General features: G+C 40.5%; 2 protein-coding genes across 2 annotated transcripts in view; both read left to right on the top strand.

Annotated features, from left to right (window-relative positions):
- The first annotated feature begins 1,295 nt into the window (after positions 1-1,295).
- LOC137622424 (uncharacterized) lies at positions 1,296-2,069 on the top strand. The gene is made up of 2 exons (XM_068353034.1): positions 1,296-1,500; positions 1,624-2,069. The coding sequence occupies exons 1-2, from the start codon at positions 1,296-1,298 to the stop codon at positions 2,067-2,069; spliced, it is 651 nt and encodes a 216-aa protein (XP_068209135.1).
- A 479-nt stretch (positions 2,070-2,548) lies between these two features.
- Positions 2,549-17,389, top strand: part of LOC137622423 (uncharacterized) — a 20,164-nt gene continuing 5,323 nt past the window's right edge. The window contains exon 1 of the mRNA XM_068353033.1: positions 2,549-3,001. Within this exon, the coding sequence (XP_068209134.1) occupies positions 2,549-3,001 (453 nt within the window). The remainder of the gene's footprint in view (positions 3,002-17,389) is intronic.

Below are 17,389 nucleotides of genomic sequence, written 5' to 3'. Positions count from 1 at the left end.
AAGCACTTGTAGCTGAAGCTGAAATGCAAGCCAAAACACTTGCAGTTGAAATGCAAGCCAATGCAATTGCAGCTAAACGCAAGAGCCAAGAAGAGATTAACGGCCTGAAGTTAGACTGTGATAAACTACAGGTAGAGTATGAAACATGGTCTGAAGTTGGAAATTCATATGCTGGTTCCGCTGCTAGTAATACTTCACAACGGGAGAAGAGGGACTCATCATCGCAGTTGGATGTCAAAGGGATTGAGCAGTGGAGAAGTGATGTAAATTCTCACTATGAGAGTGGGAGAATCAGCAGGGTTCATGAATTAGATGTGAATCCTACGAACATCCACAGTGTGACGTATGACCTGAAGGGTCTTGAACATCATTCTACTCCATTAGTCCCAGTAGCGACGCCTTTTGTGCCAAGACATGTTCCCTTAACTCGAGATGTGTCACAAGCAGATCTGCAAACTTCTGAAATAGTAAAGGCTCTTGATTGCACACTAGCTAGTCAGCAAGAACTAACACGACGAATGCAGCTGCCACAGTTGAAGCTGGAGCGTTTCAGAGGAGACAACCAAATTCTCCATGTTTAAGAATTCTTTCACCTGGATTGTGGAGTGTAATACCGACGACCCTGCACGATGGCTAACTCATCTGTACAACTGTTTAGATGGTACTCCCAAGAACCTGATTGAGAACTGTTTCCATCTACCCACTGACATTGGGTATGATTGTGCTTGGGAGATATTGTGTCGTAAATACAAGAACGACAATGACCTGTCAGATGCTTATGTCAAGAAACTATTCAAGAGTTCAGGATGACTTCACAAGTGTTTGGAGCGCGATCGTCTACAAGTGTAGTCAACTTCTGCCTCAGACAGGCAGCACTGGACTATGGTGACAAGTATAGTGAAGAAGCTTGCAATGCCATTACACGCAACTTCTACGTCCACAACTTGTTGAAGTCAATGGACAGCGAGGGAGACTTTATCCAGTTGACAAAAGACCTCATTGGACTCTGTGCTGATGGAGGATTCCGGCAGAACCAGTGGACATCTAGCAACAAGTGCATTCTCGCTGCCGTGCCTGAAGGGAAGAGAGATAAATCAGTGACTACATTGGACCTCAGTAAGGATGAGCTGCCTATGGAGCTCGCTTTGGGTATCCACTGGGACATAAGCAGTGATTAGTTCACCTTCCAGATCAACCTGAAGGAGAAGCCTAGGACGCACAGAGGAGTTTTCTCTGTAGTGGCTTCCTTGTATGATCCACTTGGTATTTTTGCACCTTCCACCCTGGAAGGGAAGATGTTACTACAAGACCTGTGTCGTCGCAGCTTACCTTGGGACGAAGAAATGAACAACAACGAAGCAAATCGCTGGAGCAGATGGACTTCCCAGCTTCAATGTCTAGGAGACCTCAAGATCAGAAGAAGCCTGGTGCCTCCAGACTTTGGGGAGGTATCATCGTACCAACTTCACCATTTTGCGGACGCAAACCAGACAGGATATGGTGTGGCCACGTATCTGCGCATGGTAAGCAAGAATAAATAAGTGAACAGTACACTGGTTATGGGTCTAGCTCGTGTAGCTCCCCTCAAGAGACCAAGCATTCCACGAATGTAATTGATTGCAGCTGCTGTAGCAGCTCAACTTGATTGCAAGATCAGGTCAGAACTTGATTTGGTGTTGTGTGACTCAGTGTTCTGGACCGACAGCATGTCTGTCCTGAAGTACATCCGTAACCTGTCTGCAAGATACCAAACGTTTGTGAACAACCGTGTGAGCCTCATGCTCGACCTCCGTGACATCACCGCTTGGAGGTATGTGAACACCTCTGCGAACCCTGCAGACCTGGCCTCTCGGGGCCTTGATGTGGAGAGCTTGCTAGAGTCGTTGCTATGGCTGACAGGACCAGAGTTTATGTGTCAAGAGCAGGACAGTTGGCCAGCTCTTCCTGACGATGTGAAGCAAGCAGAACTAAATGGCGATCTAGAAGTTAAGCAGTCTGCTCCCATCTTTAGCATGGTTGTGCCGGAACCAATCTTAGTAGAGAAGATTGCTGCTAAGTTCTCTTCATAGATCAAGATAGTGCAAATTATCGCTCGACTGAGGCGATTAGGAACCAAGAGTGGATCAGAAGTGTTATCTGCAAACGAGATGAATATTGCAACAACCATAATATGGAAGAAGATTCAAGTTCAAGAGTATGAGAGTGAGATTAAAACACTCTCCAAGAAAGATTCCAAGGTGAAGAGATCCAGCAAGATGGCAAGTTGCGACCATTTCTACAAGAAGGCTTGCTGAAGGTTGGTGGAAGACTCTGTGAAGCCACCATCAGTGATAGCTGCAAGCACCCCATCATTCTTCCATTCAAGTCGCCAATTGTGAGGAAGATGGTGCGATGGACCCATGAAACAAACAGCCATTGTGGGCAGAACCATCTTATGGCTGAACTAAGAAAAAACTACTGGATCGTTCATGGAAATTCAGTAGTTTGATCAGTGATACGTGACTGTGTCATCCGTAGAAGACTCAGTTGTCGGCCAGTGAATCAAGTGATGGCTGACTTGCTCTCTGACCGGATCTGTCCGGGGGATCCTCCCTTTACCAATACAGGGGCAGACTGCTTCGGTCCCTTCTTTGTGAAGCAAGGGGGCTCTACAGTGAAGAGCTGGGGACCCATTTTTAGCTGCCTGACAGTGCGAGCGAATCACCTGGAGGTTCTCAGCTCGATGGACCAAGACTCCTTTGTGAATGTAGTGAGAAGATTTAAGGCCAGGCGAGGAGCTGTCAAGGGAATATGGTCAGACAATGGTACCAACCTCGTCGCAGCTGACCGAGAGCTGAAGGAAGCTCTTCAAGACTTCAAGAAAGAGGAAATTGCCCAAACCCTAGCAGCTAAGAGCATTGAGTGGCGTTTCAGCCCGCCACATGCGTCACACTTCGGAGGAGTCTGGAAACGCCTCATACACTCAGTGAGAAGAGCTCTCAGTGCAACCTGCCTGCAGCAGGTCACCACTGACGACACACTATCGACTCTGTTCTGCGAAGCCGAGTCTTTGGTGAATGGAAGACCTCTAACCAAGGTAAACGACGACTCAGACTGTCCACTGCCGTTGACGCCTAGTATGCTGTTGACTCTGAAGAGTGCAGTGCTCCCAGTAACGAAGACTGACCAGAAGGACTTGTATGTTAGGTGCCGCTGGCGTCAAGCGCAATATATTGCTGACCAATTCTGGAAGCGATGGCTGAGGGAGTACCTTCCATTGCTGCAAGAAAGACAGAAGTGGACCGTCCAACGGCGAGACATCCAAGTTTGCAACATTGTGCTAACTACCGACGAACGTCTCCCTAGAGGCTCTTGGCCTTTGGGACGAGTCTTGGAAGTGACTCGAGACTCTGACAACCGAGTTAGACAAGCCAAGATTAAGACCGAGTGTGGGTTGTACTTACGCCCAGTGCAGAAAATGTGCCTTCTCCATGAAACGGAGTGTGATGACAGGAGAGTGCCATTGGAAAAAGAGTGAACGCCATGCGGTGCTCATATAGCAGCTGTGTATGTGGCATATTTGCGGTGTATTTTGTATAATAAAAAATAGGGGGCGGTGTAGGATATACCACAGCGTTTTACGTTTCTAGTTAAGTTGGCGCTGCAGGTTTTCTTTGTTGATGATAAGGATGAGGGGATAAGCGAGCGTCGGGATATCCTGATGTTTGTTTTGTAATTTAATTATATACATATGTGCACTATATTGAATTAAATATTTCCATTGAATGGAAAACTGTATACATTTTTTGTTTACTTTTTTGTATGAAAAGAAGTAATGAGTTGGTACTGAAAACATATTGTACTGTTATTGTTGGCATCTGCCCAAAAGGTTGCGATTTATGCCCGCCTTTGTTTAGTTCAGCGTGGGCAGGCTCTGGAAAGCACATAGAATTTGTGCATGCTGTGGTTTTTCAGTATGTGTGGTATGCTGAGCTACCCAGTGTACTCATCATAGTAATAAGTGACCAGTGTTGCTGTTAGCTAAGAGGCTGAATGCTTCTGGTTGTACAGCAACTTCTACCACTGGTTATCTGTGAATTTAGTAATAGAATCGGCGTCTAAAACATGTAAGTTTATTTCTTATGTTAAGTGAATCTTACCTGTGGAATCACTGTATTGTATTTTGCATCATTTACATTATTTTGTATTTACATAATATTTAGAGTATACTGTATATATATATATATATATATATATATATATATATATATATATATATATATATATATATATATTTATATATATATATATATATATATATATATATATATATATATATATATATATATATATATATATAAGCATGAATTTTATACAGTATATATAAGTTAATAAAACATATATATATATATATATATATATATATATATATATATATATGTATATATATATAAATATATATATATATATATATATATATATGTATATATATATGTATATATATATATATATATATATATATATATATATATATATATAGGTGTGTGTGTGTGTGTGTGTGTACGTATATGTGTGTTTGTGGGTACGTTTGTGTGTTTGTAGGCGTGTATATTGATGGATTGAGAAAAATATAAATTGTGTTCACTCACATTTTCTGATATAGTTCGTATTGCATCAGGGAAACGTATAAATTAAAGGTAGAAGACCTAGGAAGAGAAATAGTTGAACTAGAATTAAGGTTTGGGACATTAATTGACAAAATTGATAGCAGTTCAGAAGGGAGATGTGTGAGAGATTACTATAAAGGTTGAACTTAGGGATTGGAGAGGTTTACAGAGTGGAAAATATCATATTGGGTATGAGAGAGATATGTGTAGGGTACAGGAGGGAATAAGTAGGGAGATTCACCAAATATTTTGTGTCAAAAGGAGAAAATTTATGATAAAACAGAGAGGTTTGAGAATCAGTTAAAAAAATCAAAGTCATTTCAGGACTGGAAAGTAAGACAGGCACAGGGCGCAGGGAAAGGTACTGAGAACAGGAAAAAAATTCTAGAAGAAGAGTAGGTATAACTATTGGAAGAACAGTAGAGCATATCTACATTATAAGATTTCCAACTTGTGAAAAATGCAAAGACAGGTTTCTGGGCAACTGGTAGTTATCAGGGATAGAAATGGAAACATATAGCATAGGGATGCTTACATTAAGAGGAAATAGAAGAGATATTACAAGAAACTATTGAGCAATGAATATGAGAAAGAGTGAAGCACCCATTGAAAAAAATGAAGAATGGTAAAGCACCAGGCTCATCAGTTTCAAATTAAAATGGTCAATATAATAGCTATTGGTGTGAAGAAGGGATGCTAGACTTATTTCAAGCAAATTGGTAAGAGGAGATAATAACTAAAGACTGGGAGGACAGTCTACTGCTATCTATATTTAAGCAAAAAGGTGACATCATGGAATTTGGTAACTAGCAGACTATGGTTTGAATGTTTTTGAAAGGGTTCTTAATGAGAGAGTGCGCGAGATTTTAAAGAATGGGAACAAGCAGTACGGAGTCATGAGAAGGAAAGGGACAGTGCATTATTATTATTATTATTATTATTATTATTATTATTATTATTATTATTATTATTATTATTATTATTATTTCTAGCTAAGCTACAACTCTAAGCTACAACAGAGAATAATAGTCCAGTGAGTAAAGGTAATAAGGAAATAGATAAATGATATAAGAACTATTGAAATGATAAAATAAGATAATTAAAAGTATTGACGTCATTGAAATAGATATTTGATATATAAACTGATTATACTACCTGATTAGGAAGATCATTCCACAACTCAGTCAGAGCTGGAATAAGACTTCAAGAGTACTGGCAGTATTAAACCTCATGGTGGAGAAAGACTGACAGTTAAAATCCACTTCATACTTAGTAACATGAACAGGATGGTACATATATAATTAACTAATTGAACGACGGTGCCAATGATTAATATATAGATCGGGAAAAACAAATTTAATAAACTGTAATTTCCTCTCCAATGAATTAAGATGAGAATCAGCAGCTGAACACCAGACAGGAGAACAATACTCAAAACAAGGTAAAATTAAAGAGTTGAAATACTTATTCAGAATGGACTGATCATCAAAATCTTGAAAGACTTTCTCAAGAAGCGAATTTTGTGTGCAATTGAAGAAGAAACAGACCTAGTGAGTTTTTCAAAAGTAGATTTGCTGTCAAGAATCACAACTAAAATTTTTAAATATCCATACAAAGTTAAAGAAACATTATCAATACTGAAATCCAGATGTTGATGAGCCACAGTCCTTGACCTACTTAAAATCATACTTTGAGTTTTATTAGAATTGAACTTCAAACACCATAATTTGTACCATGCACCAATTTTAACGAAATTTCTATTAAAATATTTAGCAACCACAAATCTACCTTTAGGAGATGGAATTGATGCAAAGAGGGTATCATCATCTACATATGCAACAAACTTGTTTTCTAGACCAAACCACATGTCATGTGTGTATAGTATGAAAAGTAATGGGCCAAGAACACTACCCTGAGGAACTTTAAATATTACATTCCTATACTCACTATGGTGCCCATCAACAACAAATATTTGCGATCAATTACTTAAGAATTCAATAATGAGGCTAAAAAACGTCGCACCCACTCCCAACTGGCCCTTACAAAAAACAAATTGCAAACTGCGGAACAGATGATTACCTTCAGTAACCCTATTAAGACGTTTTACCAAAAGACCTTCAAAAACTTCAGATAATGCAGAGTTATAGAAATTGGGCAGTTATCAGTTGGACTTGAGGTACCACAAACATATTTACATAGTGGAGTAACATTATTATTTCTCCAACAAGTGCTAAAAGCTCCCCTTCCTGCTAGCTTGTGCGAAATTTCAGATAGCTTTAGAGCTAAGAAGTCTGCAGTATTTGTAAAAAAAAAAAAAAAAAAAAAAAAAAAAGGAAAAATACCATTTGGGTATACACCACCATAAGGATGAAGGTTCATCAGGAGAGATTTAATTTCACGAGATCGAAAAGCTAAATTGGTTAATTTAGCCTAATGAAAACAAGAATGAGGAAATTCGAGTTTCGCATTATTCTGCTTGCTGTCAAACACATCTGCCATCTTTATGGAGAGGCAGCTACAGGAAAAGGGACAAGAACAAAACCAGAAGGTCTTAAGTGCTTTTGTATATTTAGAAAAGACATATGATAAGGTACCAAGAGAAGTGATGTTTTGTTGCTAGGGAGAAGAGGAAAGTCCCGAAGAAGTTGGTTAGAATGGTAGAGATGATATGGAAAATTACAAGGATAGAAGTAATAATAGCTGTTGGAGACACAAAAACCTTTGAAGTTAGTGTACGATTAGACAAGAGTCGGCAATAAGCCCATTTTTATTTGTGTTGGTCGTAGATGTGTAGAGTGAAGAGATCAGAAATGAAGCGTTATGATAGTTGCTGTATGCAGATAATTTGGTGATTATTGCTGAAAAAAAGGAAAAATTACAGAGAAGGGTGGAAAAGTGGCAAGAGACGTTGGAAAGCGGTGGCTTGAGGGTAAATGTTGAAAAGACTGTAACCATAATGAGCATTAAGGAAGGTAGGGACTGAATAGCCATACATGAAAATATAGGACCAGTTATAAAACAGGAGGAAAAGTTTAGATGCTTAGGATCCACTATAGATCAGGAAGAAGGAAGTAAGACGTAAGTTGAGAATTGGATGGAAGCAGCATGGGAAAAGTAGATGGAAGGAGCATGAACGGCATGTGGCAAGGATATGCCAATCAAGCTAAAAGTCAAGATATATACCACGGTCATAAAACCAGTGGTAATGTATGGGTAAAGAACTCGGGCTTTAAGACAAAAAGAGAAAGCAAAGTTTGAGAGAACAGAGATGAGAATATTAAGGTGGATTATATGAATATCACTGAATGAAAAATTTTAAAATTTTGAAATAGGAAGAATGGTGATATAGTAAAGATTACAGAGATGAAAAATTGTCATGACTGAGATAGTGTGGGCAAGTGTTAAGGATGGATGGTAGGGCAGGATTGAGGATGGCTTGGGAGGAAGCTATTATGGGGAGACGATCAAGAGGGAGGTAGAGAATTAGATGGGGAGATAAGGTAAAGGATGATCAGGAGCAAAGAGGTTCTGTTGAAGAGGATGCCTCTGAATAAGACATTGGGGAGGGTGCACCTGGCAACTGGCCCCTGAATGCTGGGATAATGCTGGGAAATAAGGAGAAGTACGTGTGTAATTACTTTCAATAAATATGCTTATCAAGTAGAGGTTATATAAATAAGTATATAACAGTATCCCCTAGGAAATCCACTAAATTCAAAAATCTAATCATAAAGTTATCGAAAACATTAGATTAAGAAATCACTTCTAGGAAGAAAATTTTGAATTCTTTAAATCCATCTATTCATTGTTTGGACATTTGCTGAAAACAAAAGAAACATGAAGTGAAAATTTAAGAAGTCTTAAAATGAACACGAAGAGAAAGTGAAAACAGTGGGGAAATTGATTTGTTTATGCTGGTGACAGTTTGTCCTAAAAACTCAGTGGAGTATAAAGATAAATATGAGAAGCGGCGATGAATGAGAGTAACAGTTTAAATATAAAATAGAAATTATGAAATAAAAAAAAAATGAAACGCAGCTTTGATAATTTTCATTTAAATGTCAAAACACCATGACACAGGGTCCCCTTAAGAAGAAATACATTATCTTAGAAAATTATTTACATTATTAAATAGAGCAATATTTGTCTACGTTGAAAGAAACATTAAAAACAGAATCGAAATCATTTTATGCATCTTTCTTATTGAAAAAAAAAAAAAAAGTATTTGCAATATTTGTATTGAAGCATGTCACCTTATTTAGAAAAGATGTATGTACTTTTATCTGATGTTTCCACTTACATAAAATTAAGAGTTAATCTCTTAGACGAGGTCATCAAAGATTTTAATAAAAACTTAAAATCTATCTTAAAACAAGAAAAATCCTTAATTAATGCCTTTATCTCTACTGGTCCGTCTTTGCCTTATTTATATGGTTTAATCAAAACCCACAAAACAGGATATCCAATCAGACCAATTATCAGTGATACAGATTCCATTAACTATGAATTTTCCAAATATTTAGTCAAATTACTTTCCCCGATCTTAGGATCTAATTCAACCTCCCATATAAAAAATTATGTTGATCTTTGCGAAAAATTACAAAACGTTAACCTTACGTCTAGACATAGATTAGTAAGTTTTGATGTAACTTCATTGTTTACCAAAGTGCCGGTTAATGACTTACTGGATTTCCTGTCGGGTATTTTAGATGCTTATGATTTACCTTTATCAACCCATACTATTATTGAGCTCATTTGTTTGTGCATTAAAAAGTGTAAATTTAGTTTTAATGGAGATTTCTATGAACAGGTTTTTGGTATGGCTATGGGTAATCCTTTGTCCCCACTTTTATCCAACATATATATGGAATTTTTTGAATCTAGATTAATCCCTTCAGTGTGGTCTTCCCAAATTGTGTGGTATCGATATGTTGATGATGTTCTAGGTATTTTAGAAGAAAATTTTAATCTTGAGGGTTTTATTTCAATCATTAATTCATTAATACCATCAATAAAATTCACTATAGAAAATGAAGAAAATAACCGTATCCCATTTTTAGACGTTTTAATAGTTAGAGAAACAGATAAATTTAAGTTTTCCATATATAGAAAGCCTACAAATAATTTTTCATATGTACATTTTTACTCCGGTCACTCTAAAAATATTATGCATTCAGTTTTTTCCTCCATGTACCTTGGGGCATTGAGAATTTGTAGCCCAGATTACATTGAGGAGGAGTTCACTAAAATAGAAAAAATTGCAACAGATCTTTGTTATTCTAAATATTTCTTAGAAAAATGTATGAATAAGGCTAAGAAAACATTTTATAGTGTCCAATTAGAGAGAAAGGAAACAATTAATAATATGCTTTGTTTGCCATTTCATGTTTGTTTTTTAGATGTTATACCCCTTTTGAAAAAACTAGACATTGCTGTAGTGTTTAAATATAATTGTACATTAAAAAACATGTTAATTAAGAATAGTTCTGGAAATGATAATAATGTAATATATAGCATTCCTTGTTCAGAGTGTAACCTACTTTATGTTGGCCAAACATCAAAAAGTATACCAGTCAGATTAAAACAACATCAGGTGGCCGTCTCCAGGGGTTCTCTTAATAATGCCTTGGCCTCCCACTGGTTAGGGTCAAGTCACAGAATTGGTTGGTCAAAGGCTGAAAAAGTAATCCATGTAAATGACTATTTCCAAAGGAATATTGTTGAATCATTTTTAATCTCCTGTACTCAAGGTAGAAATTTGAATCTAAGCCCATGTCTGTTTTCCGTTAATCCAGTATTTTCCTTTTATCTAAAATCTGGCTTCTCCGGAATTATTAAGAAACTGACAGCTGTTGGATCCCCTTCTCCAGTATAAATACGATGTCTTTGTATATGTATTCTCATTGCTGAGTTTGATAATGTCCTGAGTGGATGAAAGTACTAACTCCAATCAAGTCTTCTTCCTTTTTCCTTTCGTGGCTATAATACATGTTATATTCATCACGTGTCAGCTTTCGTGATTTCTACACACACACACACACACACACACACACACACATATATATATATATATATATATATATATATATATATATATATATATATATATATATATATATATATATATTTATATATATATATATATATATATATATATATACATATATATACACATATGTATATACCGTATTTCCCGTATCAGAAGTGTTTTTTGACGAGGAAAATACGTTATATATATATATATATATATATATATATATATATATATATATATATATATATATATATATATATATATATATATATATATATATATATATCTATATATGTATATATATATATATATATATATATATATATATATATATATATATATATATATATATATATATATATAAACATATATATATATATAACGGATTTTGAGCGAAGCGAAAAATCTATTTTTGGGTGAGATGGCCATGTCGTCCTGATGGAAGTTCCTATAGGGTAGCTTCCTAGGGTATATTACAACTACGGCGATATTCCCAGAGAATTTACCTTAAGGTAACAGAATTCTAACTCCTGGAGCGAGTATCCCTCGTGAAAGGGATATCGCGACATATCAGAGGACGTATTCTAGACACGTCACATGGCAATCTACATCCTGGACAGAGATTTCGTCTCGTAGGAGGTGATTGGCGAGATACGAATTCGGGAAAGAAAATGGGGGAGCCGCTCCCAAGGCTTCCCTATCCCCCGATTCGTATGCGTGCCTGGCGCCAATCCTGGCGCCATCTGTATTCCTTGTAGCGTACACGAGGTGCTACAGATACTGTATGTAGGGAGGGGTCCTACAGCCCTTTCTTAGAAAGGCAAGGGCGTGTCCATCAGGACGACATGGCCATCTCACCCAAAAATAGATTTTTCGCTTCGCTCAAAATCCGTTTTTTGGGCTCAAGCCATGTCGTCCTGATGGAAGTGTACCAGAGCATTACTGTATCTGTGGATTCTCAGAACGTGCCGTACTCCCAGGAGGTAATTTTTTCCCGGTCGACTAGACCTAGAGACCTAAGATGTTACCGTTATACATCTTTTCAACTAACTATAAACTATGTTAGAGCTTCCTGCCCCCTACAGGGAAGAGTCCTACTAGACTCTGGAAAAGTCTCGAAGAGTACATATATCTATGTATGAATACCAGGCAAGCTAATATAGTGGTCTCGCCCTATATTAAGTAAAGCATAGTTTGTAAAGGACCACTGCGTCAATATGAAATATCGACCAGTTTTCCGCACAATACTTGTATTGGACAAAGGTTTTATATCCGCATAGGAGGAAAACCCATGCAACATAGCTTGCATAAAGGAACAATTCTATTAGAATTATCCCAGATAAAGTACATAGAATGAATGCTCAATTATACCAATAAATTGACACAGGTGAAGGAGATGCAAGGTTCTCAAGAACCAGATTATTGACAGGCAATAAATAGACAGGTTAACCACAATTATATATATATATATACATAAGAAGAGGATAACCCAAAACTTTAAGCATAAGTATGATAGTAAACAGAGCTTGTTTGTCTGAAAGAAAAAACATTAGATACCACTTTTAAGATACCGAGGTATCAAAGTCATAAAAGCCTGTATTACAAATCAATGACATTAGCGTTAGAAACGCTCGGCACACATGTCTGCACTTATGCTAGGTTCACCTTCGGAAATGGAACAGTCTGGATGGGCAACACAGTGCCCTACCTTAGTTTGTAGTACAGTATGTAACTACACACTCACCCTGGAATTAATCGTCCCAATTAAGACCACTGTTCCTCGCAGAGTTAAACAGTAGGGTTAACACCGCGACCCACTGCTACCACAGATCTCTTTTAGTTCCTCTACTTGCTTCGCATAGTGGCGAAAGAACACTCTGGAAGACTTCCAGCCAGTGTATGAACGGAGATGTTCAAAATCCATACAATTAAAGAAATTTAAGAATGAGGCAACTTTCCTCGGATCGTGACCTGCGGGTGTATTGTCAGGATCCGCTCTGCGAATAAAATATGTGATTTTCGCTCTGAGTTGATTCAGAGATAAATTTGAGCCTGATGTTTCTCCCCTGAATTGTTGACCACCCTTGAAGTCTGAAGTTCTATGAAGATAGACCTTTAGGCATTCTACTGGACATAGAGATGCATCTTCTTTCAGAGGGCAGATTCTCAGGGACCCCACCTGTTGGTGGGTAACTCATTCTTGGCGAGAAACATAGGATCCAGAAACAGGTTCAGTTCTTCCCCATCCAGGAACTGAACACGACCTGCCTCTCTCGAGAGGCTACAATCTCACTAACCCTGGCCCCAGACGCGAGTGCAAAATAGGAAAATAACTTTTTGTGTCAAATCCTTTAACGCACACTCTTCATTGCTCAACAGAGAAGCGAAATGAAGAACTTGTCTAAAGACCATGAAATGGGCTTTGGAGGTGCTGAAGGTCTGAGCTTAGCACAGGCTTTCGGGACTTTATTAAAGATCTCGTTACCTAGGTCGAACTGGAAGGCATATAGAATGGGTCTTGTCAAAGCAGACTTACACGCTGAAATCGTGTTCGCTGCCAACCCTTGACCATAGAGGTGGAGAAAAAAGATAAGCAGAAGTCTGTCAAGATCTCCTGCGGAATCTTCGCCTTGACAAAAGGCCACCCATTTTCTCCAAGATGACACATATTGCCTTCTAGTAGATTTGCACTTATATTCCTCAAGGAAGTCTATACTGGCTTTCGAAATCCCGAAACGCTTTCTCACCGCTAGGGAGAGAAAATCATGAGCTGCAGGGTCCAAGTTTTCTGTAATGAAGTGCAGACAGTTGACTTCTGGACTCGCTGGGTCAGAACTGGATCTGGTAGTGGTACAAACTTCAGCTACAGTTCCAATGCCAGGAGGAACCACACGCTGTTCGGCCACTTGTGGGCCACTATTGCCGCTACCCTTTGAAGGATCTCAGTTTGTTGAGGACCCTCAACAGAAGGTTGTGAGGAGGGAACAGATAAATCTTGGACCATCTGTTCCAGTCGAGGGACATCGCGTCCACTGCTTCCGCTAAGGGGTCCTCGTACGGGGCACGTACAGGGGCAACTTCTTGTTGTCTTTCGTCGCAAAGAGGTCTATCTGCAGTTCTGGGACTGATTCAGAATGAAGGAGAATGATCCTGCGTCTAAGGACCATTCCGACTCTATCGGTGTGAACCTGGATAGAGCGTCCGCTGTCACATTGCGGACTCCTTGAAGGTGAACTGCCGACAGGTACCACTTCTTCTTTTCCGCCAATCGGAAGACGGCCAACATCCCCTGGTTGAGAGGTGGTGACCTCGATCCTTGTCGATTCAAGTATCTCACAACTACCTCGCTGTCTATCACCACCTTATGTGGATCGAGTGACGCGGGGAGACTTTCTTTAAGGTAAGGAGCACTGCCCTAGCTTCTAGAAAGTTTAATGTGAAAGGTCTTGAATAGCCTGGACTAAGTACCCTGGACTTTTTTCCGATGAGAGTGACCTCCCCATCCCTCCTTTGAGGCGTCTGAGTGAATCGTCACCGACGGGGGAGGTGGCTGAAGAAGAACCTGACTTCTTTAGATGTCTGGCTTGGGACCAAGGCCTGAGAAGAGTACTTAGCCGAAGCGGCTGGTCTTCTCAGATCTCTTCACGCGTTTGATGCATAACTTCTCCAAACTCCGATTGCATCCTTTAGCTGTGCTCTTAGCACTGGGTCTGTCACCGAAGCAAACTGGAGAGAGCGCAGTACTCTCTCCTGCTCGTGTCTTGATATCCTTTCGGAATCTTGAAGTCTCTTGACAGAACCCGCTATCTCCTTCCTTTTCTTCGCCGGGGTGGAGAAACGGTGTGACAAAAGGTCCCAGTAGATTCCCAGCCACTGGAACTTTTGAGATGGAGAAAGTCGAGACTTTTTCTGTTGATCTTGAAGCCTAGGTACTCTAGGAACTGGATCACTTGACTGGAAGCTTGCAAGCATTCTGTCTCGGATGCTGCCCACACCAACCAGTCGTCCAGGTAGGCTACTACCTGAATTCCCTTTAGGCGAAATTGTTTGAGAGCTACGCTCTCAAGCTTCGTAAAAAATCCTTGGGGCTATGTTTAGCCCAAATGGTATGGCTCCGAAGGCGTATAGTCTTCGTTGTAGCCTGAACCCTAGGTAGGGGGAGAGTCGATGGCTAATTGGAATGTGCCAATAGGCGTCTGACAAGTCTATAGAGACGGAATATGCCCTCTTGGGCAGTAAGGTCCTTATGTGTTGCAGTGTTAGCATTTTGAATTTGCAATTCACTATGAACTTGTTAAGTGGCGACAAGTCCAGAATGACTCTGAGCTTTTCCGAGTCTTTCTTGGGAACACAAAACAGCCTCCCTTAGAAATTGATGGGCTTCACCCTTCGGATCACCTTTTTTCTCCAACAGTTCTTGAACGTACTCCTCCATAACGGGGGTGGAGTGTTGGAAAAACCGAAGGCACGGGGGTGGAGTGCTGTACCAGCTCCCGCCCAGTCCATTCTTGAGTAGGCTGTGGGCCCAGGGATCGAAGGTCCACCGATCCCGAAATTTCAGAAGTCTCCCTCCTACCGGTATCACCTCACTTGGACTGCCGTCCTGAGGTCTTGCCTTCCTGACCACGACCACCCCTGAATCCCCTTCCCCTTGAGGGGCGTCTAGACGAGCCTCTGGCTGCTCCTCTAGGCTTTGCTCGAAAGGAAGTAGACTGCCCTTCGAACGCTGGGGTGAATGCCGTGGACTGTGTCGACACGGCCTGGGGTACCCACTGAAAGGTGGTCGGTGTTTGTGCCACGATCTGGGGCACTGGGGGCAATGGCAATTGCAGTTGCTGTTGCTGTCTAAGAGGCTTGGCTGGCCGAGACGGTAGCCTAGTCCTCATAGTCTTCCTCTTTGGTTGAGGACCCTTATCCGGGGAAGACTTTCTTTTGATAGCCAGGCCCCACTTCTGGAGAAGGTTTCTATTCTCCAAGGCGGCTTTATCAACAACCTCTTTGACCAAGTCGGTAGGGAAAAGGTCTTTTCCCCAAATGTTGGAGGAGATTAGTTTCTTTAGCTCGTGCCTCACCGTAGCCGAGGTAAACACGAACTCCCTACAAGCTCTCCTTGCCTTGACGAAGCCATAAAGGTCCTTCGTCACTGTGGCCAGATGAGGCTTGGCCACTACCATGAACATTTCATGGACCTTGGGGTCACTTGCCATCGTCTCGAGAGTAGTCTGAAGAGACATTGAGGCAGTCAGTCTTTCTTTTGTATCGAACTCACTTCGCAAAAGAAAGTCAGACAGCTTAGGGAGGTCCTTGCCGAACTGACGTCCGGCAATATCAGCCTCCAACTTTCCCACTGAGAACGTAAGATGGACGTCCTTCCAGTCTTTGTGGTCCATAGGCAGGGCCAGCGACAAGGGTTTACACTCCTCTAGGGAGGGGCAAGACTTGCCGGCCTCGATTGCGTTTAGTACAGCCAGAAACCCTTTCTGTAAAAAGGGGAAGGCTCTAGTAGGCGAGGATACAAAGGAAGAGAGCTTCCTATTCAATGCAGCTACCTTTGAGTTAGAGAAGCCCCTCTCTTTCATCGAGCATGAAAGTAGAGCTTGAGCCTTAGCATGGTCCATCACTATGACCTCTTTCGGCTCTGTCTCCTCCTTTGAAGCTGGTTCCTTCCTCAGCCGGACATAACAGTCCGGATATGATGCCTTGCTGGGCCAGAATTCCACCCTCCAGGGGAACTGAGCCCAGCTTATCCGAGATGACGATCTTTCCAGTCGTCATCGGCATGTGCTCAGCATACCTCCATGGGTTAGCATCTGAGCACAAGGGAAGGTCTTTCACATTGAGCTTTTTCTGGGGCCCATGTGATTCTGCAAGGCACTGCATTCGCAGTTCCATTGCAGCCGCCTTCTCCTGATTCTCCTTCTGCATTTGTTGGATCATTCCAACAATAGAAGAGAGGGCCTGTCCCAGCTCTACTGGGGGACCGGCCGATGTAGAGGGGCTTGAACTTCATCCTGGGCTTCTGTCAGGAGGTCTTCCTCCTGACACCCGTCCACATCAGACATCCTGTCATCTAGCTGGATGTCTTGCATCGCGACCGCGACTTCAGCATCCACCTGGATCTGAACTTAGGGGATCTCCTCTTGAGGCTGGGGAATCACTGCATCAGCTGATGCCTTAGGGAAAGGATACGCCCTCATCTTCTCACTTGGAAGATAAGGGCCAGAAGTGTTCTTTTGGAAGCCCCTTACTCAGGTACGAAGCTTCTTCCTAGCTATTTAAATGTCTCAGAAATCAGGTTAGTGCACACAGTACATACCTGAGGGTCCCAATACCGGAGATCATCCTTGGAGACAGTGTATGCTGCGTGTCTCCTATAAAACTCATGTCCGCAGAGGTTCTTGCTGCTGATATTGCAGAAAGTACTTCCCCACTTCGGAGTGTCCTTCTGTAAAGAGAAGAAATTTCCATGAGTATCAAGTGAACTATGTATCACTGGATATGCATAGTATAGCATAACAAATTCAGAAAGGAATGACACACACTTGTGTTTCCCTCACAACCCATTGTTGCAGCCTTCCAGATAATAAAATCAAAAATGGTTTATCTCTTCTAGAGTAACCAATGCAAGGTTTCCAGAGGAAACAGGTGGAGCTCACACCTAAGCAATGATTTTAAAATCCTGGATAATAGACAGGGAAGAACTCAGCTT

This window comes from Palaemon carinicauda, chromosome 29 (assembly GCF_036898095.1).
Source record: "Palaemon carinicauda isolate YSFRI2023 chromosome 29, ASM3689809v2, whole genome shotgun sequence".
Lineage (NCBI taxonomy): Eukaryota > Metazoa > Arthropoda > Malacostraca > Decapoda > Palaemonidae > Palaemon > Palaemon carinicauda.
This window is presented reverse-complemented; position numbering and strand designations above follow the sequence as displayed.

Bases quoted from the DNA above. Each gene is read 5' to 3' on its own strand.
- LOC137622424 (XM_068353034.1), top strand. From the start codon at position 1,296: ATGTTACTACAAGACCTGTGTCGTCGCAGCTTACCTTGGGACGAAGAA. The intron at 1,501-1,623 runs GTGTGGCCACGT...AATTGATTGCAG, and splicing joins CGCAAACCAGACAGGATATG to CTGCTGTAGCAGCTCAACTT.